Source organism: Xenopus laevis, chromosome 6L (assembly GCF_017654675.1).
Source record: "Xenopus laevis strain J_2021 chromosome 6L, Xenopus_laevis_v10.1, whole genome shotgun sequence".
NCBI lineage: Eukaryota > Metazoa > Chordata > Amphibia > Anura > Pipidae > Xenopus > Xenopus laevis.
The window spans coordinates 40702445-40729785 of NC_054381.1; the positions used below are offsets into that span (position 1 = coordinate 40702445).

The 27341-nt window shown below is 39.3% G+C and overlaps 1 protein-coding gene across 2 annotated transcripts in view; it reads right to left on the minus strand.

The window, feature by feature from the left end:
- The window catches only part of rapgef5.L (Rap guanine nucleotide exchange factor 5 L homeolog), a 155099-nt gene that overhangs the window by 111825 nt on the left and 15933 nt on the right, over window positions 1-27341 (minus strand). For both annotated transcript variants that reach the window (XM_018267362.2, XM_018267361.2), the window contains exons 2-6: window positions 12711-12761; window positions 10143-10249; window positions 9876-9997; window positions 6799-6967; window positions 2752-2833 (exon numbers count right to left, since the gene is read on the minus strand). In XM_018267362.2, the coding sequence (XP_018122851.1) occupies window positions 2752-2833; window positions 6799-6967; window positions 9876-9997; window positions 10143-10249; window positions 12711-12761 (531 nt within the window). The remainder of the gene's footprint in view (window positions 1-2751; window positions 2834-6798; window positions 6968-9875; window positions 9998-10142; window positions 10250-12710; window positions 12762-27341) is intronic.

Genomic DNA, 27341 nt, shown 5'->3' on the forward strand with positions numbered 1-27341 from the left:
ACATGCCAGAAAAGCTACAAGGAAATGTCTCTTTAAATTAGTATAATTTTGTAGAAGCGGAATGTTAGATTATCTGCAAGTAAGGTTACCAATTACCTAAAAGCTCTTCCTGCGGTCTTATACTTCCTCCTGAAATGACTGATAATGAATAAATATTCAGGCTAAGCAAACGTCACTTCTCATTTTACTACCAAATCCATTTGTGACAGCAGCAAGAACCACATCAGGCTTCCAGTGAGGGAGGATTTGCTTAGAGCAGCAGTCTCCAGCCTGTGGCTTTCCAGATGCAGCTCAATGACAACTCCCATTGAGCAACTAGCGGAGAACCACAGACTGAAATCGCAGTCTTACATAAATACAGGCGGACACTTTCCACGCAGTTCTTTACATGTCTAGGAAATGGAAAGCAGCATCTGGAAAAAACCTCAATGAATGTGGAAGGAGAATAGTAAAACACAGCAACAAAACATCACCACCTGCTAGACTCTGATGTTTCCATCCACATGGCTACTGTCTATCATAAATACAAAATCATAAAGAATTAATTTTATATACACATAAATTATGCCATTAAAGGGGAACTATCGCGAAAATGAAAATTTAATATTAGATTTGTCATACTGAAATAGGAAACTTTCTGAATACAATCAAACTAAAAATTCTGTACCATTTCTGAAATAATCAAGTTTATCTTCACTATTCCTCTATCAGCATCTGTTTCTCCTCATTCTGTCTTCATTCAGGAGTTGGGTGTCAGATGAATGATCCAATATATCTTATAGGGGGGCTCATTTTGCCTAGAAGATGTATTAGAGCTAGGGTTGCCACCTTTGCCGGTGGCGAAACCCAAACATGGGGGGCAGGGCAGATAGCATTGGGGGTGGAGCAATGATGTTCGGGTGGAGCAGTGATGTTCTGGTGGGCATGGTGACATCAGAGATGATGTAATGGAGTTATGATGCCTGGTCAGGGTTATTGCATCACTTATATGCAACTGCCTGGATTTCTGTCCAGTTTTCGCAATATTTTAAATGGGACAGAAAGTTTTGAACGGACAAACTGAGATGTCCAGTTGAAACCCACACGGCTGGAAACCCTACATCTATCTATTCTGCCAAGACCAATCCTTTAACTACAGGTATTGGATCTATTATACAAAAATCTGTTATCCAGAAAGCTTTGAAACACAGCAATACTAACTAAGCCATGACAAGGTGAGTATCTTTGTATTTAATTGGTTTTCATATATTGGACAGATTATTGTTCGGGTTTCACAAGGCTGAAACCCGAACAGAAACTTGAGACCCGAACAGGCCTTAGAAAACCCGAACTGTTCGGGTTAAAACCGAACAGGCGGCAACCCTATTAGAGCTCACTCTATTAATATCACCAGACATCATGTCTCTCTACATGCAGGATTTGTCCAAATGGCAGTTATTTTGTTAGTTTTTGTTTGTACCGAAATCAGTTATATGAGTGAGCTCAATCTGTTCTCATTGAAGAGAAACAGATGCTGAGAGAGGAATAGTGAATATAAACGTTATTATTTCAGAAACAATGCAGAATTTTTAATTGATTGTATTTAGATAGTTCCCCTGTAACTATCAGTCTAAGAGAAAATAATTTGAATATAAACCTTACTGCCCATGTAAGGCTCTTTTATTCTCTTTGTAATATCTAAGCTTTTTTCGATACTCTGTTATTACTCTGTTTAAGCTTTTTTATTTGATATTTCAATAAAATGTTACTGATAAGATATTTATAATAAGGATCTTTGTACAACACTCCGAGATATCTAGGCATAGGCACTGCACAAAAGGTAATAGAAAATAGTCTACACGTGGCAAATGGCACCATGTTTATCCACAGACTGAGAATCAGCCCGTGTTGCATTTGCTTCAGCTAAGTATGTTTTATCCGAACAATGTGATATTGCACTTTATGTAATATGTGTCGCTATTATATCCTGGAAAAAGTCTCATTTATATTATACACAAAATTAGGGGTGGAATTAAAACTGACAGAAAAGAAATAAAAATTACCATAGATAATATGGTTCATAAAGCAAGGCATATAATGATCACATTTGTCAAATTCCTCAGCACTGGGTCATTGGTATTTCATCCTATTCCGGACAAAAAATTCCAGATCATATATGCCATTATCTCAGCAATGTGCCATAGCTATTTATTCTACTAAGCAGTCTTTTTAGGCTCAGTGCTCCTCATTACAGTACAAATGGGAAACCATGCAATCTTCTCTTACACAGAGCACACTCTGACCAACATTATCACTCACACAGGGTTGAGAAAATAAGTGAAACAAAAATACGCTCTCCAGCTCCTGCCCAGTGCCATCCACTCTACGTGACTATAAAAATAAAATTCAGTCACCAACAGAAGTATTAAGATCTAGTGGGCACTAATACAAAACCTCCAAAATATTTCCCTTTACACACACAAAAGGGAAACCGTGGAATATTTTGGTATCCTGGGATAATCCAAAATACATTACTGTTTGCAGCCAAAGTCAGTGCTAGTGCATAGCTATTCCATTCAGCTTTCCCCATCAGAATACAGGACATATATAGGTATGAGACCTGTTATCCAGAATATTTGAGACCTATTTGAGTTTTCTGGACAAGGTGTCTTTCCATAATTTGGGTCTCTATACCTTGAGTCTACTAAAAAAAAACATTTAATTGAAATCAAATTGATTTTTTTTAAAAAAAATTTAAAAAAAATGTTTTACCGCAGACGTGAGACGTGCAAGTGCTTGAATTTGCAGAATTTTGTTATTTGCTTCATTTGAATGTTCTAGCTTTTCAGCTGATCTGTAGGAGAGAAATAACAAATAAGAACATTATTAATAATAAGGCAAGTTTCTCAGTCACTAGTTTAATATTGTTCCTGGGTAAGGCTATAGCACATAGAACAATTCTGAGCATATGACCAGTGAGTTCACAGGTGTCCAAGCAATTGCTATTAAAATCAATAGAGAGCAATTCCACTCCTTTGGTGGCCTGTCCACAGAGCTATTAATCAGCTGCATAACACATGCCCAGACCTGCACCATGTGTCATAGCCCTTACAGTGTATATTCTTTTTTTTAACAGAATGTATTATTATTAAGTAAAACAGAATACTTTCTTGTACAGGAGGAGAGACTGTACATTATTATTAATTTTATTACTAACATTTATTTATATAGCGCCAGCATATTTCGCTGCGCTGTACATAATGAAGAGTAGCGCATGGTAATGGTTTATCTATTAAAAGATTAATTATATCTTGCTTATTACACTAGAAGTTAGCTGTATATTTCACTACTTTTGTAGTTTAAGCTATATAAATGTAATAATAATTTTTTTTTGTCACATTTCTGGCAGTCTGAATTCACCTGCTTGCCATATAGTGACTTTTGACAGAGCTAAAACAATAATATCCAGTATTTAAGTGGTTCAACTTCCCATCTAACACAGGTCAGTGAGCATAAATTACTAATAAAAATCCTGAACAATTTTAGTTTTTATTAAATATCACTGAAAAGCAGTTAGCAAAATAGCTGGCTTGCATATCATAATGCAATATACCTGCACCACTACCTGCACACATCATTGCAAGTAGTGGTGCTGTTCTTTGCAGGGTCCCTAAGTACTTAATGTTCAACCCATCTCCCTTAAAGGGAAACTGTCATGGAAAAACATGTTTTTTCCAAAACACGTTTTTTCCAAAACACATCAGTTAATAGTGCTGCTCCAGCAGAATTCTGCACTGAAATCCATTTCTCAAAAACTTCCTAGATCTACCAGGGAGCTGTTATCTTGTGTTAGGGAGCTGCTATCTCGTTACCTTCCCATTGTTCTGTTGTTTGGCTGCTGGGGGAGAAAGGGAGGGGGTGATATCACTCCAACTTGCAGTACAACAGTAAAGAGTTATTGAAGTTTATCAGAGCACAAGTCACATGACTGGAGGCAGCTGGGAAATTGACGATATGTCTAGCCCCATGTCAGATTTCAAAACTGAATATAACAAAATCTGTTTGCTCTTTTGAAAAATGGATTTCAGTGCGGAATTCTGCTGGAGCAGCACTATTAACTGATGCGTTTGGAAAAAACATTTTTTCCCAAGACAGTTTCCCTTTGAGGATCAAGCCACAATGTGCAGCTCTGAAAATCCAAAGCTACACATATTGCATGTAGTCCATTAGTGATGTGTGGCTTGTCCCAAAAGCCACAGTGATCCATGGGCTGACCACTGGTTAAAATTTTGTTTAGGGTTGGGTGCAGGTCAGACTGGCGAAGTACACTCATCCATGGCTCCTGAAGATTCTGTGTCTTGGAACCAGAGGAGCCTACAGAAGTTGTATACAGAGCAAGGTGATGTGGGTATGAACCTGGTTTAGCTACAATAGCAACATTTTGAGGGTTAGGTTGGGTGCGGGTTAAGTTTTTCCTAACCAGCACGTCACTATGGAAAGCACATGGAAATCAATTGACAAACTATTTCTGGTAAACAATCTGAAAACAACTGAACTGAAAATAATATTTGGAAGGTGAACAACCCCCTTTTACCCGTGGGCACAGGCCCGGACTGGCAATCTGTACTTTCGGGCAAATTCCCGAGGGGCCGCTTTATATTTAGCTGAAGTGGGCCGCTCGCAAGATTTTTCAGAAGTTGAACATGCCCAAGTGCGCGACTGCTCCTTTAAATGCGCAAAGCTGGGCAGAGTGGGCGGTGATTCTTCAGTCACAGAAACCGGAAGCAGATGCAGCGCCGGACTGCTCCTCAGTCCCCCGCACGGCAGGCTCCTGAGCTGCCTGTCTGCTTATTTATTGCCTTCTGCAGCCAGCGGTGGGAAGAAGCAGCAGACGCAGCACAGAACTATGCTCCTACTTTGTTATGCTTTCGGTATCCTGTAGATTGACTTCAACTACTGGGGGAGGTGCAGCTTTCATCTTTAACTGTATATTGAATAAAGTAAGTGAGTGGCCAGTGTAATCTAATTTTTTTATCATGATCCTCATCAACTGTGAGCTGACTGTAATATTTAGCAGCTTTTATCACTAGATTATAGGTGAAACTATGCTATTCTATGTATTGACTGTGGACAAGAACTAAATGTTTTGAATGATGTGACCCTATCAAGTTGTGACAAAATAAACGACAGGAAACATAAGTTAACCCCCTCACTTCCTTCACCTTCTAAGCTTTCATGTCTTCTTCTTCTACAAAAAGAAAAGTACCATCTAAAAATAAAAGGTCCCAGTAACAAATAAAAAAATAAATTGACAAAGCAACAGTAACAGCCCCAGCTGGGAAGTGACTTACTTACCTATACTACCCATTATAGGCTCATTATATCATTTATAACTAAGCAGCAACTAAAACTGATGTTGATGTATGACCTTAAAAATATACACATATTTAAAGTGATAAACATATTACATAAAAATATAATCATTCAAGTACTCTCTACGAAGAGTCAGTTTGTGTGTTGAGATCTCCCAATTAAAACAGCAAACACAGAAAGAGCAAGTATTCCTACGAGTTACATTATTTTCAATGCCCACGCACTATGTGAGCAATGATGCCCTGTGTGACATAGGTTGGACTGATGTAAATGACAAATAACCTGGGTGCCCCTGCCCTACTGTAAATGATAAGGATATTAGAAGTCACTGAGGGGTTGTTCTGTGACCATATAAAGGCACAAGGCTGCAGGCTGAATTATACAGGGAACTCTGAGTATCACTCATGTATTATAAGGGATAATGTACCCCCTACTGTAAATGATAAGGATATTAGAAGTCACTGAGGGGTTGTTCTGTGACCATATAAAGGCACAAGGCTGCAGGCTGAATTATACAGGGAACTCTGAGTATCACTCATGTATTATAAGGGATAATGTACCCCCTACTGTAAATGATAAGGATATTAGAAGTCACTGAGGGGTTGTTCTGTGACCATATAAAGGCACAAGGCTACAGGCTGAGTTATACAGGGAACTCTGAGTATCACTCATGTATTATAAGGGATAATGTACCCCCTACTGTAAATGATAAGGATATTAGAAGTCACTGAGGGGTTGTTCTGTGACCATATAAAGGCACAAGGCTGCAGAATCTTTCACATATTTTACATTAATTACACTTAAATGCACATCATTTTTTGCAGTTTTAACTCCAATATATGAGTGGATGAGTTCAAGACCAATGCATGTTTACATATGGGCTGCTTTGATCTTTTTGCCCGGGCTGCTTTTTACTCCCAGTCCGGCCCTGCGTGGGCATATATTTAATTTGCAGACAATGGCAACTTCTCCAATCAACAAATAGCCCCTTGTTTTGATTCTATACAAAGATACGGTCAAATCAGTAGGAGCATATTAGTCTAAACAGAATTGTGTCTACCCTACCCCACCAGAAGGTAACATCTTTTGAGAAATTGGAAAGCTCTGATTTGATTTTCTTTCTTTATACATCCAATTAGCTTACTCTTTTTAGAAACAGGTCATTGGGTAAGTGCAGCATTTAATTCATTAACCTTATGGAATACACATTGGAAGTATAGTTCACTGTAAGACCAAGGTTAATGGTGACATTTAAATAAATGTTGGGATGCATATCTCATACATATCTGTGTTATTTTACCGTGCCTGATACCCCAAAGAACCTTCTATGGGTAAGGATATTCGCTACAACCAAAAAACATGCTTGCTGCACCCCACTTCTGCCACAAAATCTCACAAGTATTTTTAAAAAAATTATCATATAAATCAAACCACAAGAATACTTACACATCACACATGTTTGATGTAAGAGGAACGAGAGGGGCAAGTTGCTTTAAAAGTCTGACACCCACAAGCCATCCTTTATCTCTGCCAAATTCACAGGCAGCGTCCCCACATTCTTCAGAGGAAAACTGGTAGAACACATAAGCATCTTGGAAACATAGTTGTTTGTCCACTGCATTAGAAACAAAAGTATTAACCATGAGTTGTGGTTCCCTCTGCTGACAAACAGGACTTATCAAATAGCTTGCAACACAGAGCTTTTGTATGTTCCTCAGAAAAGCTTGAAGAACTTCTCACCCTTCCTTTTTGGTAACTTGCATATATATATCCTATTATTGGTAATGCCTCAACTAATACTTGATCAGCATCTCTTAAATGGCAGTTAAAGTCTGCTGGAAAGTTAATTGTCTTCTCCCTGTACACCAACAAAACTGGGGATCATTAAATATCAAAAGAACTGTGAAGAGAACAGAAGTTTTTTTTCTCAGGGCAGCTTTAGGGCTAGTCCACACGGGGAGATAGCGACGCGTTTGCGGCGACAAAGCGCCGCGACAGTCGCCGCGACCGGCGCAGGCGACAGTTTTGTATGGGCGCCTATGTAAAAACGCCTGTGCTAACCACACGAGGCGATGCGCTTTTCAACAGTCGCCTGAAAATGCCTCGCCAGGCTTTTTCAGGCGACTGTTGAAAAGCGCATTGCCTCGTGTGGTTAGCACAGGCGTTTTTACATAGGCGCCCATACAAAACTGTCGCCTGCGCCGGTCGCGGCGACTGTCGCGGCGCTTTGTCGCCGCGACCGCAAACGCGTCGCTATCTCCCCGTGTGGACTAGCCCTTATGGTGTGAAATTCTTCCAATCAGATCCACGCTTTATTTGCCCTATATATCACAATTGACACCATTAAGCACACAATCAAAAGAAAGTGCATTTCAATTAAAGTGGAACCCCATTTATTCTCATGAAAGCTAAAGTATTGTTTCTGAGATAAAACAATTAGAATCAGCATGGATCTAATGAGAAGAAAAGGTATATCTGATGGCCTAAAATTACTACCCCAAAAACACAGCACATATTTAATACATACAGGCCATGATTTGCTCAAAACCCTTCCCAATGTAGTCAATTTGATAGGACCCATTGTAATTCTTGATCTTTAATTACCCTTGCTTTCCAAGTGAAATTATATAGTGAATAAAGTATCCTTCTTGTAAAATATAAGGATATTAAAAGTTACCAAGGAGTTCCATGACCATATAAAACACAAGGACGAAGGTCATGGAACTCCGAGGTGACTTATAATATCCTCGTATTTTGCAACAGAGGGTACTTTATTTATTATAATACACAAGTTTCAGTGAGTCATGGGACAGAAATGACATCACTAAGCTCTGTTTATAACCAATGACATCACTAAGCACCGTTTATAAGTATATAATTTACGGGATACTCATGGCTCTTGTATTATATAGTAAATAAAGTACCCCCTCTTGTAAAATATAAGGATATTATATGTTACAGAGGTGTTTCATGACCATATAAAAACACCTTCGTTCTTGTGTTTTTATATGGTCATGGAACTCCTTGGTAACTTTTAATATCCTTATATTTTACAAGAAGGATACTTTATTCACTATATAATTTCACTTTTTTTTTATACAGGTCATATCCTCATATTTTACAACTGGGGGTACTTTATTTATTATAATACACAAATTTCAGTGAGTCATGTGACAGAAATGACATCAGAACTCACCATTTATAACTGATGAAATCAGAACTCACCGTTTATAAGGATATAATTTACAAGATATTTATAGCTTTTGTGTATTATAACGGTATATGTGTTATTACACTATGCTTAGTCATAAAGTGAGATTTTGACAGTTTGAGAAGCTGCTTTCTCCCAAGCTGTGCAGAGATGTAAATAGAGGGGAGTATAGCTGCAAATGAATCTGCATATGCTCAGTGTAATAGACACCAGTCGTTCACATTTCCAGCTGCTGAACAGTTACCTGTGCTAACTAAAGGCTATTATTTCAGGTGTCACTGGCAAGTTGGTCCAGTTAGATTTGCAAACAAGTGTCACACCCTTGTAGGTAGGTCCCTATGGGGGTCTATGATATAAATTATGGGAAATTAATTTTGCAGGAAAAGAGCTTCTAGAAATTTGCCCCTGTGAGACTATACTATGGACAATTACAAGAGTTCCGTTTTGCTGCTCTTGTTTTAAAATAACTTTAGCATGACAAAAATTTAACTTAACTTTTTTTGGCCTAAGATGGCATGCTACTTGTTACTTAAAATAAGCAGTTTTTAACCACGCAAGATTCACTAACTTCCCCTTCCAAAGTTTCTTTCTGGAGTAGCTTTTCCAGAAATATGTGAAGATTTTATTTTTCCATTGTGGCCTCTAAGAATGTGATAAAAGGCATTTCCCTAAAGTATGATTAAATAACATAATTGCTGCTACTGGCATGGTCTGATGCATAACAGAGATACACATTTTATGCAAACAAACTGTAAAGTTAGAGGCATGTTCTTTTAAAGACTAAATAAAGGATTTTGAAAGAATGATTATATACTTTGCATGTGTAAGGCAGGCACGCAAGGGTATCTTCCATTGCATGCTGACATACAATCTATTTCATGCACCGCATTGCAATCAGAGCACACATTTAAAGATGTAAAATTCCAGCATTGTTAAAAGTAAATTTAAGCATTGTGGAAAGTACAAACAGAATCAAAGCCAAATATCACACTTGGAGATTAAAAAGCATTTTTGCCCCCCAACTTTTGTCTGTAAGATTAGCAGTGCAAAACACATCTCCATTTGAATTGCCTTGTATGGAATGCCTGCACAATTATCACTGGAAACATTAGTCCATCCACATTATAACGTAACAACTGTCTGCAAGTGTAGCATACTGGTGATTCCATCTGTCTGCATCAGGAAGCAACTTTGCCACTGCTGCTTTTCAGGAGAAAAGTCTCCTCTACAAAATGCTTACATACCATGTGTCATTAGGCTTCATTTTGAATACACAACAGATTTCGCATAGCCATGATTTTGCAAAACTAACCTGATAGTAGAATCCCGAGTTTCAATAATATCTGCCAGATACTAGCCGCAGTATATCGACACTGCACAAAGGGGCAGTGCTGCAGCAACCAATCCACCAATTCAGACCCCACACAACTTTTTCTGCAATTAAAAAAAGAACAATCAAGTATTAAATGTTTACCTATTAATTAATACTACATTGGAATTTTAAAGTTACAATCTCTACAGTTAACACACACACAGACTGACTTTCAGGATTCTGATTGGTCAATATTGTGCAACTTACCTGCAAATACATGTCAGATACATGCGATCCCTAATCAGTTCAGGTGTTTGACTTCTCACTGCATTTCTCAGAGCTCTTCCTGCACATGAAACACTTTCACCATACAGCTGAATAGAGGGAAACAGAACACCAGGTTAAAACTAAAGGAAAATGCTAATTCTTGTGGCTCTTATAATAAAAATATTGCTTATATTTAAGATTCATTAATATTAGGGATGGGCGAATTTGACCCGTTTCGTTTCGGCAAAAATTTGCCGCTGGCAAAATGTCGGCGACGCCCATTAAAGTCTATGGACGCGCGTCTTTTTATTTTGACGCACAACGCCATACAAGTCTATGGGCGTAATTTTTTCGGCGAAACAAGGCGAGAAAATTCGCCCATCCCTAATTAACATCTGTTTACTTGGAACTCCAAATTTCTGCTAAAAATTTAATTATTGATATATTTTCACTATAGATATACTAAATGCTTAATTTTGTATTTGCACAAATACCAAATTCTTTACAACCGATTTTGCCAAATATAGCAAATACTGTATATTTCATTACAGATCTTAGGGTACAGAGATTTGTCGCCAGTGGTAAATCTGTCTGGTAAATGCGTAGGACAGTCCCAATTTTGACAGCTCAACCTGTTACTAAAATAACCTAACTTTCTCTTTGATCTTCTGCATTGAACAGACAGAAAATGATACAAAAAGGGTTATGTAATAAAAGGCACTAAGTTTGCCCTGGGGCAGTAACCCATAGCAACCAATCAGCAGGCAGCATTTACTGGTCACCTGTTTAAAAGGAAACATCTTATTGGTTGCTATGGGTTACTGCTCCTGGGCAAACTTAGTGCCTTTTATCTAAGGGTTATGTAATAAAAGGCACTAAGTTTGCCCTGGGGCAGTAACCCATAGCAACCAATCAGCAGGCAGCATTTACTGGTCACCTGTTTAAAAGGAAACATCTTATTGGTTGCTATGGGTTACTGCTCCTGGGCAAACTTAGTGCCTTTTATTACATATGGGGGAAAGTTTCTAAAATTTAAAGGGGAAATATAGCGAAAATGGAAATTTAATATTAGCTTCAGCATGCTGAAGTAAGAAACTTTCTATATACAATCAAACATTCTGAACTGTTTCTGAAATAATCAAGTTTACCTTCACTATCCGTCTCTCAGCATCTGTTTCTCTTCATTCTGTCTTCATGCAGCAGTTGGGTGTCAGATATTCATTGACAGTTAGATCCAATATACAGTATCTTATAGGGGGGCTCCTTTTGCCTGGAAGATGTATCAGAGCTCACTCTATTAAAATCACCAGACATCATGTCTCTCTACATGCAGAATTTGTGCAAAAGGCAGTATTTTGTTTGTACTAGAATCAGTTATTTGAGTGAGCTCTAATATATCTGCTAGTAAAGGAAGCCCCTCCTATAAGATATATTGGATCATTAATCTGACATCCAGCTGCTGTATGAAGAGAGAATTAAGAGAAACAGATGCTGAGAAAGGAATAGTGAATATAAACTTGATAATTTCAGAAACAATACAGAACTTTAAATGTATTGTATTTAGAAAGCTTCTTACTTCAGTAAGAGGAAGCTTTGATTACATTTTTGTGATGGTTCCACCTTTAATTAAATAAGAGGCTCTTGGCAAAGAGCACAGAACACTCAGCACTTGCACTTGGATACATTTGTAACAATCTAAGATAAGCAAGTCTCGAGAAAACTGAGACTCACAGCTTAAAGGGCAATTCATCTTCATTAGCAAAACTGTCATAACACATCAAACATTGCCCTTAAACTCCCAGAAATGTGTTCAAACTTTCCATAACCTGCCAAATTTTGTAAAATGGATGTGGTATTTAGGGGGTGTGACCATAAAACAGGCATGGTCAGAACAATTTCGCCACAGTCCGTATGGCAGATCTTTTTCTCTCTCTTTCCGTTTTTGAAATGTTGGGAGGTATGAAATCTCTGAGAGATCTCTGCATGTAAAACATTACTCATAGAGATCCGGCTTAATCACGAGAAAATGTGAAAGAAGGAAATTTCCCTTAATTAAGTTGGAACGCCATGAGTAATGTGTTTTACTTGCCATGATCCAAGGTCTACAGTAGTTCTTATATTCCAGAGCCGATACATTTCCCCAGGTGCTAGTACCCTAAGAACAGTAATGAAAATGTGTTTGCTGTTCTCTAAACAAATGGTGTATTTTCTAATTGGCAAGAAAATCTGATTTTGACCTGAACCCAAAGTCTTTAGTAGCTACAAGCAATATATTCTTTATCACAAGAATCAGCCATGCTACATCTCGCTACAAGAATGATGCGCCTATTGTTATTGCTTTCTGTGTGTGCATAATTGGTTGGGTATTTTGGACACATACACAGAGATGCTTCATTTCTGTTGTGAAAGCACATACAAATATGTCACCTGTCACCTGAAAATATGCATACATGGTAGAGGAAATGTTGCCAGCAGCATTAATACTAAAATACTGAAACGCTTTGAATAATTCCTATAAATGTATACTGCGGCATTTTCAACACAAAGGTTCTGTATAGTTTAATATACCTTAGTGGCTGAATTATCCACATACAGGCTTGGAATTCTTTCAGGAAGTATCTGTTAAAAAAAACAAAACTTTTTTTAGTTAAAAAATAATTACTTACTAATACATACATTAAACCAGAAAAAGCAGTTTGAAAGGGTAAAAAGTTACACCTGATGGTTGCTTAGGCGTTTTCCTGCTGTTATATTCTCAGATTTAACTGAAGGATGGCAGAATAAATTTGAAGAGGATGTTCACTTTCTGACAAATGTCCAAAAGTAAACAGCCCATGCCATTAAAACCTTTGACTAACTCATGGTTGTTTTTTAAAAATGAAGCTTTACCAAGACATCGACTTCAGTTGCCGTTCCTGAACCAATCTCTGATTAACTGCCCTGCTTGGATTCCTGTTACTGCAGATCAATGACATGCAATTTAAAGGGGTATGGACATTACCCGTGGAACGTCAAAGGTACTTCTTCCTTATCCTTTGGATACGGTCTGCTGTCACAAGCAGGGGGGTCAGCGACCCCTCTACTGGTGGGGAATCGGGGATTGGGAAAGACTAGTTTCAGAAGTAGATATCTTCAATTTTAAAAGCCAATGCCAATTATAAATGTTTTAATTTTTTAACAACATTGGCTGTTTACTTTTAGACATTAGTCCAAAGGTGAACGTCCACTTTAAGACTTCAAATGGGGATATTAAAAAGAATATAATTTTCAATAATAAAACTGGAGCAATCAAAACTCCACTGGCAGCCATTTTATAGTGTATGGGAATCACAACTTTACTGGTACTCCAGGGAAAGTATTAAAAGCCATGGGCATCACCGTTTTCAAACACTAAAATTAAACTTATTAGCTTGTAGCGCCAGCAATTTTGATAGCTGTGGTATTTATTGAGAGAGTCAATCAAATTTCTAGGGTGCCATTACCTTTCGAATCCAGGCTTTTGATATATTTGTCAATGAGCGGGACTTGATTTTAAAAGAGATTGTTAACAGCAGGTTGCCTAGGATGTGTGTCTGAGTGGCAAATAATACCCTCTTCCTGCACAATCACAAAAGAATAAGAATTTTATCAGCAATTAATAATTACTTTAGATTGATGGGCCGCCAACTATGAGTGCAAAACACACGCCTTGGCTCTCACAGAAGGGTTCCCCATTTTAGGGGGACAGGCATTGTTTCAGTACCTTGGTCCCTGAGTCCTGACCTGCATCAATTGGCTCAAGAATGTCCCTGGTTTATGGCTCACTCACCCTGCCATTCTGCTGTAGAGGAGCTGGTTTTGTGTTGACAGCAACAGCAGTAACAAATTATAACATGCTAACATTTATTTTATGCTTTTTATTAAATGGAAGTTTGTGGCTGTGACCTTGAATGTATGTATGAAATGTATAGGCGTTAAACAAGTCTCTGCAGAAAAAGAATATTATTTGCAGTATCTACTAACTCTCCCATGGACTACTACCTTGACGTGGTGGGAGGGCTTGAGTGTCTCAATAACCCAGAGAGCTATGCTGGCTGGAGCTTATACTCCTGGCAGGGCCACCCAGACAGGTCAAAGGATAGAGACCAGACGAAGTGCAGTCCCTGGCCTTCCAGGTCGGGGGTTGGGCTATGGGCTAACAACCCATTCTCGTTAAAAAAATAATTTGTTACAGAAACCACAACGACACAATCAGAAAGCAACTTGGTTGGCGATGATTTCTCTCCAGCAGAGCTTATGACGCAATCCGGTGAAAGCCCTAGGGAAGCCAGTGCGCCGATAAATCTTCTATCAGCCAAGACCAAAACAAAGATCGGAACATGGAATGTCCGCACCCTTTACGAAAGCGGTAAAACAGCACAAGTGACCAAGGAGATGGACCGCTATAAGATCACCATACTAGGATTATGTGAAATAAGATGGACAGGAAACGGACAACAACGACTGGCGAGCGGAGAAACTATCATCTACTCTGGCCCACAAAAACAGCACATGTATGGAGTTGGACTGCTTATGACAGCAGAGGCAGCCAAGGCATTGATGGAGTGGGAACCAATCTCAGAGAGAATCCTGTCAGCTAGATTCAAGTCCAAAGAAAGAAACGTTACCATCACTCAGTGTTATGCACCTACTAACACTGCAAAAGAAGAAGAGAAAGAAGAGTTTTACAGTGCATTGCAGGCAGCTATTGATAAGATACATAGAAGGGACTTAAAGATCCTCATGGGAGACCTAAATGCCAAAGTTGGGAAGGACAACACTGAAAAAGAACTAATCATGGGCAAACATGGAGTGGGGGAGAAAAATGAAAATGGAGAACTCTTCATGGACTTCTGTGCTTTCAACGAGCTTGTCATTGGAGGCACCGTCTACCCGCACAAGAGCATTCACAAGAAGACCTGGACCTCCCCTGATGGAAAGACAGAGAACCAGATCGACCATATCACCATTGGTCGAAAGTGGAGGAGGAGTCTACTAAACGTCAGGGTGAAGCGAGGGGCGGATGCTGCGTCAGACCATCACCTAGTGCAGGCGACACTGAGGCTGAAGCTAAGGGCACACAGGGACCAGGCACAGAGGCCAGCATTCAAATACAATGTGCAGAGCCTGAAAGATGCAAATAAAGCTACACAATACCAGTGCAGCTTGAAGAACCGCTTTGAGGCACTAGCAGAGTTGGAGAAAGAGATGGTGGAAGACCACTGGCTGGAGCTGAAGAAAGTCTGGAGGGATACCTGCCAAGAAGTCCCGGGGAAAAAGAACAGAAAGCACAAGGAATGGTTGTCACCGGGTACATGGGATCTTATGACTGAAAGAAAAGAACTCAAACAGAAGATGAATAATCGTCAAAATCATCAAGAAAAGATGGATCTCCAAGCACAGTATTGGGAGACAAATCGGATGGTGAAAAAGAGCTGTAGAGCGGATAAGAGGAAATTCATCCACGACCTTACAGAGGAGGCAGAAACGGCAGCGGGGAAACAGGACATGAAGCGATTGTATGAGATCACCAGAACTCTCGCAGGCAAGAACACACAGCCATTATGTGCAACAAAGGACAAAGAAGGCCGCACCATTACCAACGAAGGCCAAGAATGAACAAGATGGGTCGAGCACTTTGCAGAAGTCCTCAACAGGCCACCTCTAGAGCAGCCTCCACTCATCCCACCAGCAGACAGCCTTTTGGACATCAACACCAACCCACCCAGTAGAGCCGAGATCATCACAGCAGTAAAAGAAATCAAGGCTGGGAAAGCAGCAGGTCCAGATGGTATCCCACCTGAAGCCCTAAAAGCGGACGTCATAACAACCACGAACATGCTATACCCACTGCTTCAGAAAGTCTGGGAGCAGGAAAGCGTGCCAAAAGAGTGGAGGGAAGGGCATCTGGTGAAACTTCCCAAGAAAGGCGACCTCTCCAACTGCAACAACTGGCGAGGCATCATGCTCCTATCTGTACCTAGCAAGGTACTCACACGAATCATGCTGCTGAGACTGAGGGAGGCTCTAGACAAACGACTGCGAGATGAGCAAGCAGGCTTCAGGCAGGACAAATCTTGCACGGACCACATTGCAACATTGCGCATCATCATAGAACAATCACTGGAATGGCAGTCTCCACTTTACACAATCTTTGTAGACTTTGAGAAGGCCTTTGATAGCGTAGATAGAGAGGTCGTCTGGAAACTTATGGCACATTATGGGATACCACCAAAATTCATCTCCATTATCAAACAACTTTACAACAACTCCACATGCCAGGTTGTGCATAAAGGAAGAATGACAGAGCCTTTTGAAGTGCGGACGGGGGTGAGACAAGGCTGCATGTTGTCACCAACCATCTTCCTGTTGGTAGTAGACTGGATTATGAAGAGTTCTACACAAAATGCCAACACAGGAATCCACTGGTCCTTCACTAAAATCTTGGAGGACCTAGACTTTGCAGATGATGTCAGCCTCCTGTCGCACAGACAACAAGATGTACAGCAGAAACTCACACGTCTATCAGAGGAAGCAGCAAAAACTGGCCTCAAGATCAACACTAACAAAACAGAAACCATGAGGATTAACAACCAGCAGCAAGATCAAATCCAGCTGCAAGGAGTTGACATTAAGGACGTGGACAAGTTTGTCTACCTGGGCAGCGTAGTAAGCAAGGATGGAAGAGCAGATGAGGACATCAGGAGCCGTATCAACAAAGCCAGACATGCATTTAACACCTTACGTCCCATCTGGAACTCCACTGCCCTTTCACAACAAACCAAAATTCGTATTTTTAACACCAATGTGAAAGCAGTCTTGCTTTATGGTTCGGAAACCTGGAGACTGACCATGACAACCACAAGTAAGCTCCAAACCTTCATCAACCGCTGCCTACGACACATCCTACACATCAGATGGCCAGAGAAAACTTCCAACATCAGCCTATGGAAAAGATCAAAACAGATCTCCATTGACCGAGAAATCAGAAGAAGAAAGTGGAGCTGGATAGGCCACACCCTCAGAAAAAGTTCTGACAACATCACAAGGCAAGCCCTTAAGTGGAACCCACAAGGGAAAAGAAAAGTTGGCCGGCCAAGACAGACATGGAGGAGGTGCATGGAGGCTGAAATGAAGGCAGCCGGATGGACATGGGCTCAGCTGAAGAAGACCGCTGCGAACCGAGTTCGTTGGAGGAGTGTCGTTGAGGCCCTATGCTCCCCGCTGGAGCAAACGGACTAAGAGAGATTTTCTACTAAATATTGCCACCAGATACTTATTACAGAGGAAAAAAAATTTTTGATAAATTTTGGATAAAATGGAGTCTATGCGAGATGGTCTTTCCATAATTTGTAGCTTTCGGGATAATGGGTTTCTGGATAACGGATCCCATACCTGTAATGTTTAGTAAAGAGGCAAATTACATCATGAGCATAATGAGTGTGAAACACATTCTATCCTGTTGGTATACATACTTCACAACAAAACAGCACTTTTGCTCCATGTTTTTACACTACGCCTTATTGTTCATTTCCCTTAAGATATATGAGGTGCACTTCACAGTGTAAAATAAAATGTTCCTTTACCACATACCATTAGACCATTATGTTTGTCACATGGCAGTAGACACTGTACACTCATAGGGGCCCATTTACTTAGCTCGAGTGAAAGAATAGAATGGAAAAAACTTTGAATTTCGAATGTTTTTTTGGCGACCATCGAATGGGCTACCTCGACCTTCGACTACGACTTAGACTTCGAATCGCGGTAAATCCTTCGACTTCGTTAATTAACGCTTGATATTCGACCATAAGTAAATTTGCCCCATAGTGTTCATTTATCAATGTGAAGAACCCTTACAATGGCTCTGTAGACAGAGGTATATTAACCTGAGCTCAAAACAATAGCCTCCATTCCTGGCACAGAAACACAACCTACAACCTTAAACTTGCATTAGAAGTTTTCTGACCCCAGTTTACCATCTGAAAAACCAAGGCACACCCATATTGTGCTGAGGACTGTTGACAATTATGAAGATGATTAGCATGAATTTTTTTTTTTTTTTTGAATTATATGCTGCGGGTGATTTTTAAAAATTTATATTGCAAATTACAGGTGTGGCACATACTTAGCAAACAAAATCTTCCCACACCTTCCCTTTTAAATACATGACTTCAAACAAGAATATTAAAATAGGCTTCAATAAATTTCTTTCAGACGCAATACTAAAGAATTGTATACTCCTGCCCAGTTCCACAGAATACATATTCATACACTGTATAGATTTGCTATTTAGGGCTTTCCCAATAAATGCAACATAAAAGGCAATTTCTAAACAATCGATAAGAGTTGCTTTGCAAGCATCTGGATCAGCAATTAATCAATAAGAGACAACCTTTACAAACTGGTGGAAACATTTCACCTTCAAAACTGGTCTCAGCTAGGGATGGGTGAATTTTTTCGCCCAGTTTCACCGGAAAAATGACGCCCATAGACTTGTATATCGGCGTGCGTCAAAAAAAAAAAAAAAAAAGACGTGCGTCCAAAAAAAAAAAAGACGTGCGCCAAAATTTTTTTGCTGCGCACCAATATTTTTTTTGACGCCCATAGACTTTAATGGGCGGCTGCGACATTTCGCCGGCGGCTAATTTTTGGCGAAACGAAACTGGTCAAATTCGCTTATCCCTAGTCTCAGCACATGCATTGGAATCAAACACATAAAGATAGTGATATTTAACATATTGTGGTGTTCATGCAAATGGTCTGTAGATGTCACTGTGCTCATACTTATCTATGCATACTTCCTGGTAGCTTAAAAGTGAAAGTTACTGTTGTATAATGCCTGCATGAGTCTGCTAATAAAGCACTGTTATACTCTACTCATCCTCTGCTACCCAAAACATAACAAATGGCGACGAGGATGGCTCTTCTACCTCTGCAGCAGCCCGCACCTTTCCTTCCAAACCCTGATGAGCCTACCATACCTTTTACTGCTTGGATCCATATGTTTGAAAATTACATTATTGCTGCTGCTAGATTTCTGCTGCTAGAAAGCGTGCTTTACTTATTCACTGCCTGGGAGCAGAGGGACTGTGTATATTCTATACATTACCATTACCTGATGATACTTATAAAACTGCTCTTACTGCTATAAAGAACTTTTTTGTGCCAAGAGTAAATGTGGTTGCTGAAAGATATAAATTCAGCCAACGTGGACAACGTAATGGTGAATACACAGAACAATTTGTAGCAGCTTTGTGTCAATACTGCGTCTGCGGACAAAGGACACTTCATTAACCTGATGCTTGATACAGGTTCAGCTGTTTCTATACTACCAAAGGATATTTTCTTGAAATACCGCTTGTTGCGCCTGCCCTGAAACTGGTCAGTTACTTAAAGGATCCAATCCCTGTGCTTGGTTGTTTGCCAGTGACTGTACAATTTGAATCAAATACTGCAAAATGTGTCTTTTACATTGTGAATAAGGGTACTGCTATACTTGGAAGGGATCTCTTTGCTGCATTAAACCTACCATTAGTGGATGGGCTCATTACTACAGCACCAGTCAGTGGCGAAACTATATTTTACTGGGCCCCACAGCAAATTAATTTTCAGGCCCCCAAAAAGTTTTGAGGTTGACTAATTTTACCAATATTTATTTAAACAGTATATAAATTAGGGCCTTGTTGGGCCCCTATACCTCCTGGGCCCCCCTGCAACTGCAGGGTCTGCTTCCTCTATAGTTACACCCCTGGCACCAGTGCTTGCCACACAGCCTGTGTCTAAAATTTCACCACAAAGCAACACTTCACTGGGTTGTGCAAAGAACCTTGTACACAAAGTTAAGTTGAGACCAGATGTAAAACCAGTACCATTCCCTGATTCAGCATGGGAAAAACTTGCTATTGATATTGTCGGTCCTTTTACAGATGTTCCTATAGATTGTAGATTTGCTATAACCTTGATAGACTATTACAGTACATGGCCTGAAATTGCATTTGTTTCTCATATAACATCAGCTACAGTAATAACATTTCTGTCTACAGTCTTCAACAGAGAAGGTAATCCAAAGGAGTTAATATCAGACAACGGACCACAGTTTGTCTCATCTGAGTTTGAATTCTTTCTGAGAGAGAGGAATATTGTGCACAGGAAATCTTTAGTGTATTACCCACAAGCGAATGGAGAAATCGAGCGATTCAACAGAAGTCTGAAAGAAGCACTACAGACAGCAAATCTTACTGGGAAATCTTGGAAAGTATTTACAACACAGTTCCAACATAACTACAGAGCAACGCGCCATGCAACAACCAAATCATCTCCAGCTGAATTATTACATGGCAGACAGATGCACAACATGCAAGTTACATGTTGCAGACATCAACTTTGCACAAAATACTGTGACAAAATCATCTACTGCTGACATTGTAAAACATCAACAAGCCAAATGCAAGGCTTATACTGACAGAAAACGTGGTGCAAGAGAAGTACACTTTCAGCCTGGATCTTTAGTCAGAATTAAGAAAACAGGAATACTGAAACAAGGACAATCTAAATTTACTACACCTCTTGAAGTGAGACGCCAGCGAGGACCATACACATATGAACTGTCTGATGGACGCATATGGAATGCAAGTCGTCTTGCTCCTGTTAGATATGACTTTGGAGAAGCTATTGGGTTTATTTAATGTTTACATGATTTTCTAGTAGACTTAAAATGTGAAGATACTATACTATACTAAACTGTACTATATACACAACATCATTATCACCTCAGTAGTATAACAGACTATGCAGATGCACCCAAAGTATCCTACAACATCTACTGCCCCATATATGGCAAGTCCAATGAGATAGAAAGCTTCAAAGACCATTCAGACCAACACTTTAACTAAATTGGCTCCTGGTTAATGGAAGGAGGGCTGCTCTGAACAGCAGGGTGCTAAAGTTTTCTGTGACACCCTTCAGAGGCAAATCTCATTCCAACTTTTAAATGGAGCGGTAAATAATTGAATACAAGCTATCAACTTTAGTAGTGAAAGGTAGACACGCACATGAATACTCATTTGGTTCATGCCTTTTCTACCTCTTTAGTGTCTACTCAGGCAAAACATTACAAAATTCATGCTTCCCTGCACTTTGCCTCCCAGCTCCTTCTGTCAAGCAATGGAAAGGCTGAAATTCACAGCCAAGATGCCTGCCCATAGCTCGTCTCAACATGCCATCCGGGGAAATGTTGTTCAGCCAGATTTGCCTTCTTGTGAAAAAAATGGATACATCATGATTTTGAGAAATTCAGACTAAATCAGAATTCAATTTCATAGGGACATTTAAAGGCAATGCATATTTATATATTTATATTTTCTCTGTATAACTAAGACAGTACCTTGTACTTGATCCAAACCCAGACATAATTTATCCTTATTGGAAGAAAAAACAGCCTATTGATTTATTTAATGTTTAAATGATTTTCTAGCAGACTTCAGATATGAAGATCCAAATTACAGAAAGATCCATTATCTGGAAACCCCCAGGTCCCAAACATGCTGGATAACAATCTATTTCTAGTAAACAATCTGAAACCAACTGAACTCAAAAAGTGCTGGAAGGTGAACAACTCATTTAAAGTTATTTGAGAATGCACTTGAACTTGGGAGCAATATCCTTCTGTTGCTTTTAGCAGCATTGGTATTGTCTCTTGAGACAATGTAGCGGAAGTCAGCATTGCATGCTCCTTCACAGGTCTGCTATTGGCTTTTGCTACATTGTTTGAAATGTCAGAACCACTAGGGAAGAATAGAAAGGGATAGACAGAGACAGGTATGGGTCCTTTCATCCTGAATGCGCAGGACCTGGGGTTAACCGGACATCATTCCGTAATTTTGATTGCCATACTTCAAATGAGCTAAAAAATTATTTCAACGTTAATTAAACACAATAGGGTTATTTTGCCCCCAGCAAGGATTAAATAGATCATGTACAAAGTACAGTTTTATTATTACAGGAAAAAGGGAAATCAATTTTTAAGAATTTGAATTATTTGACTACAATGAAGCGTATGGGCATTGGCCTTCCAATTTGGATCTTTATCGATAATGAGTTTGCAGATAATGGATCCCATACCTGTATTGCTTTGAATAGTGATTCCTTTCAATAGACAAAAATTCTATTTTTGTGTTTACTTCCCCTTTAAGGATTGTGTAAGTTTGGAAAAAATAGACAATTTTTATTATTTGTAGTTATTTAGTGTTTTATTCAGCAGCTCTCCTGTTTGCAATTTCAGCAATATGGTTGCTATGGTCCAAATGATCCTAGCTACCATGCATTGATTTGAATAAGAGACTGGAATATGAATAGGAGAGGGTCTGAATAGAAAGAGGAGTAATAAAAAGCAGCAATATCAATAAATGTGTAGCCTTAGGGTAGAGACACACGTCAGATTCGGGGAGATTAGTCGCCTGGCGACAAATCTCCTCTTCTTTGGAGCGACTAATCTCTGAACTATTAGTTACCAGAAGCAAATTTTTGTCGCCCCTGGCAACCAACCCTGGTTGAAATATATAAGTTGTTAGCACATTTGCCATTTCTGTATCTGTTACAACCATACTAGTACTGTTATTTAATGGAGCAACACTCTCAACCTGCATCTTTTTAATACTAATATATTTATAAAACGTCTTGGGGTTAGTCTTAGCAATGCACTCTTCATTTCCTTTCTTTGCCTTCCGGATTGCTGATTTACAATTATTATAGTGTTTATATTCATTAAATGCAGCTTCTGTCCCAACAGATTTGTAGTTTTTAAATGCCTTTCTCTTCTTTCCTATTAACTTCTTTACTTCTATATTAAGCCACATAGGGTGATTCTTAGAACGTCTACATTTACTCCTTAAGGGAATAAATTGAGAACAGTAATGATTTAATAACATTTTAAATGACAACTATTTCTGTTCTGTGTTTTTAGCTGAAAAATAGCCATGGGGGGCTGCCATTCAAGGTCTTTTTGGGCTGCATAATGGGCCATTCTGGATAACCGATCACAGATCAACATTAGAGAAAAACATAACCTGATCTGATCACAATGGAATATAATAACATTATCTCCAAGTATTTTAGTACGCTACCATCCACATATGCCTTCTGAATACCAGCAGGATACTGAGGTTTCCATGACAACAGCTTGCATAAATGTTTGATAATAAGAGATACAGGTACTTACTCTATTCAGTCTAAAATAAGGAATACCCTGCAGGTCTAGTTAATGGCAGACTGACATTTATATTGTATTACATTTAAAAGGATTGTTAAAAAAATTAAAGGTGTCATTCCCAGGACCCGATATTGCTCCAAAGTGCACCAAGACCGAATAAGTTAAGAGCCCCCCAGCAGTCTAACTCCCAAAACAACACATAGGGGCTGATTCATTAAGGGTCGAATATTGAGGGTTAATTAACCCTCGATATTCGACTAGGAATTGAAATCCTTCGCTAAATCTAAGGATTTAGCGCAAATTCTGCGATCGTACGATCGAAGGATTATTCCTTCGATCGAACGATTAAATCCTTTGAATCGAACGATTTGAAGGATTTAAATCCAACGATCGAAGGAATATCCTTCAATCAAAAAAACTTAGGAAAGCCTATGGGGACCTTCCCCATAGGCTAACATTGAGTTCGGTAGCTTTTAGCTGCCGAACTAGGGGGTCGAAGTTTTTTTTAAAGAGACAGTACTTCGACTATCGAATGGTCGAATAGTCGATTCGAAGTCGTAGTCGAAGGTCGAAGTAGCCCATTCGATGGTCGAAGTAGCCCAAAAAAAACTTCGAAATTCGAAGTTTTTTTACTTCGAATCCTTCACTCGAATTTAGTGAATCGGCCCCATAGACAACTCATTGACTTAGGCTAGGAATTACAGTTGTAAAAACGTGTTTGTTTGTTTTTTCAAATATGGTATCCTAGGAATGATACATTGTTGATATATTGTGCGACTGTGGTAACATAACCGTTAGCTTACCGAAGTCGCACACTTAAGAAACCGCCAGCAGGTGCGAGGGCTGTATAGAGGACAAGGCAAAGCCGCAAGACAGAGCCGCAGCAAGTAGGATGAAGAGCCGCATGAGGCTCCGGAGTCGCGGGTTGCCTACCCCATGTCTAGTTTGAAACCAGACAGGTGGCAACTATATAAAAGAAGGTCAACAATGTATCATTCCTAGGATACCATATTTGAAAAAAAACAAGTTTTTACAACTGTAATTCCTAGCCTAAGTCAATGAGTTGTCTATGTGTTGTTTTGGGAGTTAGACTGCTGGGGGGCTCCTGCCCCCCAGCAGTCTAACTCCCAAAACAACACATAGACATTGACTTAGGCTAAAAAAAAGTTAATTTGTTAGGTTTCTCCCAGTGGCGTAACTAGATTTTATTGGGCCCCACAGCAAATTCCTTTTAGGGCCCCCTAAATATTCAGAGGTTGTCCTGTTTTACCAATATATATTTAAATTGTCCATTAATTATGGTCTTATGGGACCCCTTATACCTCCTGGGCCCCAGCAGAGTCTGCTTCCTCTGCAGTTACACCCCTGGTTTCTCCTCTGTATCATAACCAATCCAACCCCTATCCCAGTGCTTGGTGGATTAAAAACTGCTCTCTTAACTACCCAGGATACCCTTGTGCTTCTCAAGCACCTCATCTTGGGGCCAGCCATGACTCTACAAGCTCCATTATTTTTATATTTTCCACACAATTTGTCCAATGAATAGAGACTGTACGTGCCTCTCACAGCTACACACTTCACAAGCACTTAGGAGCAGCACTGAATCACCAACCACTGTTTATTTATATAAATTAAGGACAGCTTATCCCTCTGTCTTTAATATCACATACACAGGAATTTCTCCCTCTGGCCAGTAATTAAAAATGTTTTCATACAAGACCAAGCTTTGGTACAGCTTTCCTTTAATGTATCAGCTGCAGCCAATATACCTACCATAGGTCTTTTTCCTAATTTGGGGGAAGATAAGGTGCTGAATGTATAGAAGAGCTTATTTGTTTGCAAATCCTAAACCTTCTCATTTACATTACAGCCTAAAGGCAAGTCTATGAAACAAATGGCTCAAACAGTCATTGCATTGAGCTGTTCCCTAAATAAATAAGTCCCTCCCCAAAGGTGTAACTGTAAAACAGTGACCCTTGGGATTTGAATGTCATTAGAGGTGTTCCATGGGAAATGTTAGTAGCTACACAAACAATAAAAAGATAATAATCAGAAGAGCATATCAGGCTTGGTGTGCCTTCATTCTGCTTATTACAGGGAAAAAAGTTGGAAACCACAACGGAGCAAAGCTAACAGACGGCTGATTAATTGCCTTAAGGTCAGGCATACAAAAGAGGTAGCTGTGCAGGTGGGTTTGCAAGCCAAATAGTCTCAGGTTACACAACCTGGCCAACAAAGACTTTGGAAGGCAAAGAAAAGGTCTCACCAGCTGTCAGGTTTTAATCAATGAAGCAGAATGAAAATTAAGAATATATTTGAATTTCCCAGTTAGCCTTCTGTCAATTCAATAAGGTAAACATCTTATGCAGGGTGCCTGACACACACAGTTACTCTTTCCTCTGAAGTCAACTTACCAAATGTGCTTTGTTTATCTGCATGTCAAGAAACAATGCATGACCCAAAAAAATGATTTATTAAACATTGCACATGCATATTAGCAGTGATGTCTAAAGATAAAGTTAACATATCTACAATAACACACACATTAAAGCTGCACCAAGAGCTGTAACTATAGAAGCAGCAGCCCCTGTAGTTGCGGGGGTCCTGTAGTGCAAGGCCCCTTTGCTATCCCTACTGGCCAAAAGTCCTTCAGTCTGACCAGTGTGGCTTACAAAGCTCCAAATGTCTATGTTGAGTAAATTATATTGGCACTGGAAAAAATATTTAGTCTTGATACATTTAAATTCTATTTATCCACCTGTCTGCCAGCTTCTAGCTGTCATTAAAGCCAAAATGAGGCATCATTATTAGTCCTTTTGTAATTCATTGGTTGTTACAGGCCTCAAGACAATGTAAAGCGATACATACAGATACTACAGAGTGCTGTTCATTTTTCCATGATTAATCACAAAACCATTTACATTTTCTTCTCTGCTCATTTTTTTTATCTTCTTAACTTCTCTTTTCCAGATAAAACTGAACTAGAATCACACGATTAGGTCTGTACCAGGAACTAAAGTTTAACTAAAAATCCGATTTCTTTTATGCAAAAAAACACATACCAAAGACAAATATATATTCTCATTTAGCATTCAGAATCATTTATTTAAAGGGGACCCGTCACCCAAACAAAATTATCCAAATCCTATTTTATCATGTTAGTCAAGCAAAATGAACTTTAATTACACTGTATAAATTATTTGAATATTGTTTCCATCAGTCTGGGAATTCATAATTATAGCAACCAGGAAGGAGCCATTTTGTGGACACTGTTATTAAGACAAGCCTTGTATCATCTCAGAATCTTGTTTGTGCACCAGGGGACAGGGACCCAATGTCCATCCCCATGCACTGGTTACACAATTAAATCGTTAAGAGAGTTGGATGTAATGTAGGGAGAGTGGTGACATCTAGGAAGTGCTGAATGGAAAGTGAAAGTAATTGCTTGCCCCGCCTCTATGCCTAGGCATAGAGGCAGGGTAGGCAATACTTGATTGACAGCTGATATTTTTAAACGAGTTTACAACAGCTATGAACGCCTTAATAAAAAAAAGAAATTGGATTTCATATTTAATTTAAGAAGGACTTTTATTATACAGATTTTTATGTCTGGGTGACGGGTCCACTTTAATAGCATAGAGTCCATAATAAAGTGAATTACTTTATCTATGCTATTATAGAGTGAGCCAATAGGTCAACTTAAATTGCTATCTGCGTGTGTCTGACCATTTAAAAGTGAATTAGTCTCTGGTTTTACGAGACATTCCCTTCAAACTAGATTTTGACAGCTGCACACAGTTATTAGAACATATTGTACACATTTTTCAATGTAAAATGCAATGGATTGTCTAGGGGAGCGACTGGTTGAATCAGACTGAAGCTGAGACCTTATGACACTGGCAGTTGAATCACATGTTACGCATGAATCAGTGTCTCCCATTTTAATGCATGCTGTGTGAAAAGTGACAGTT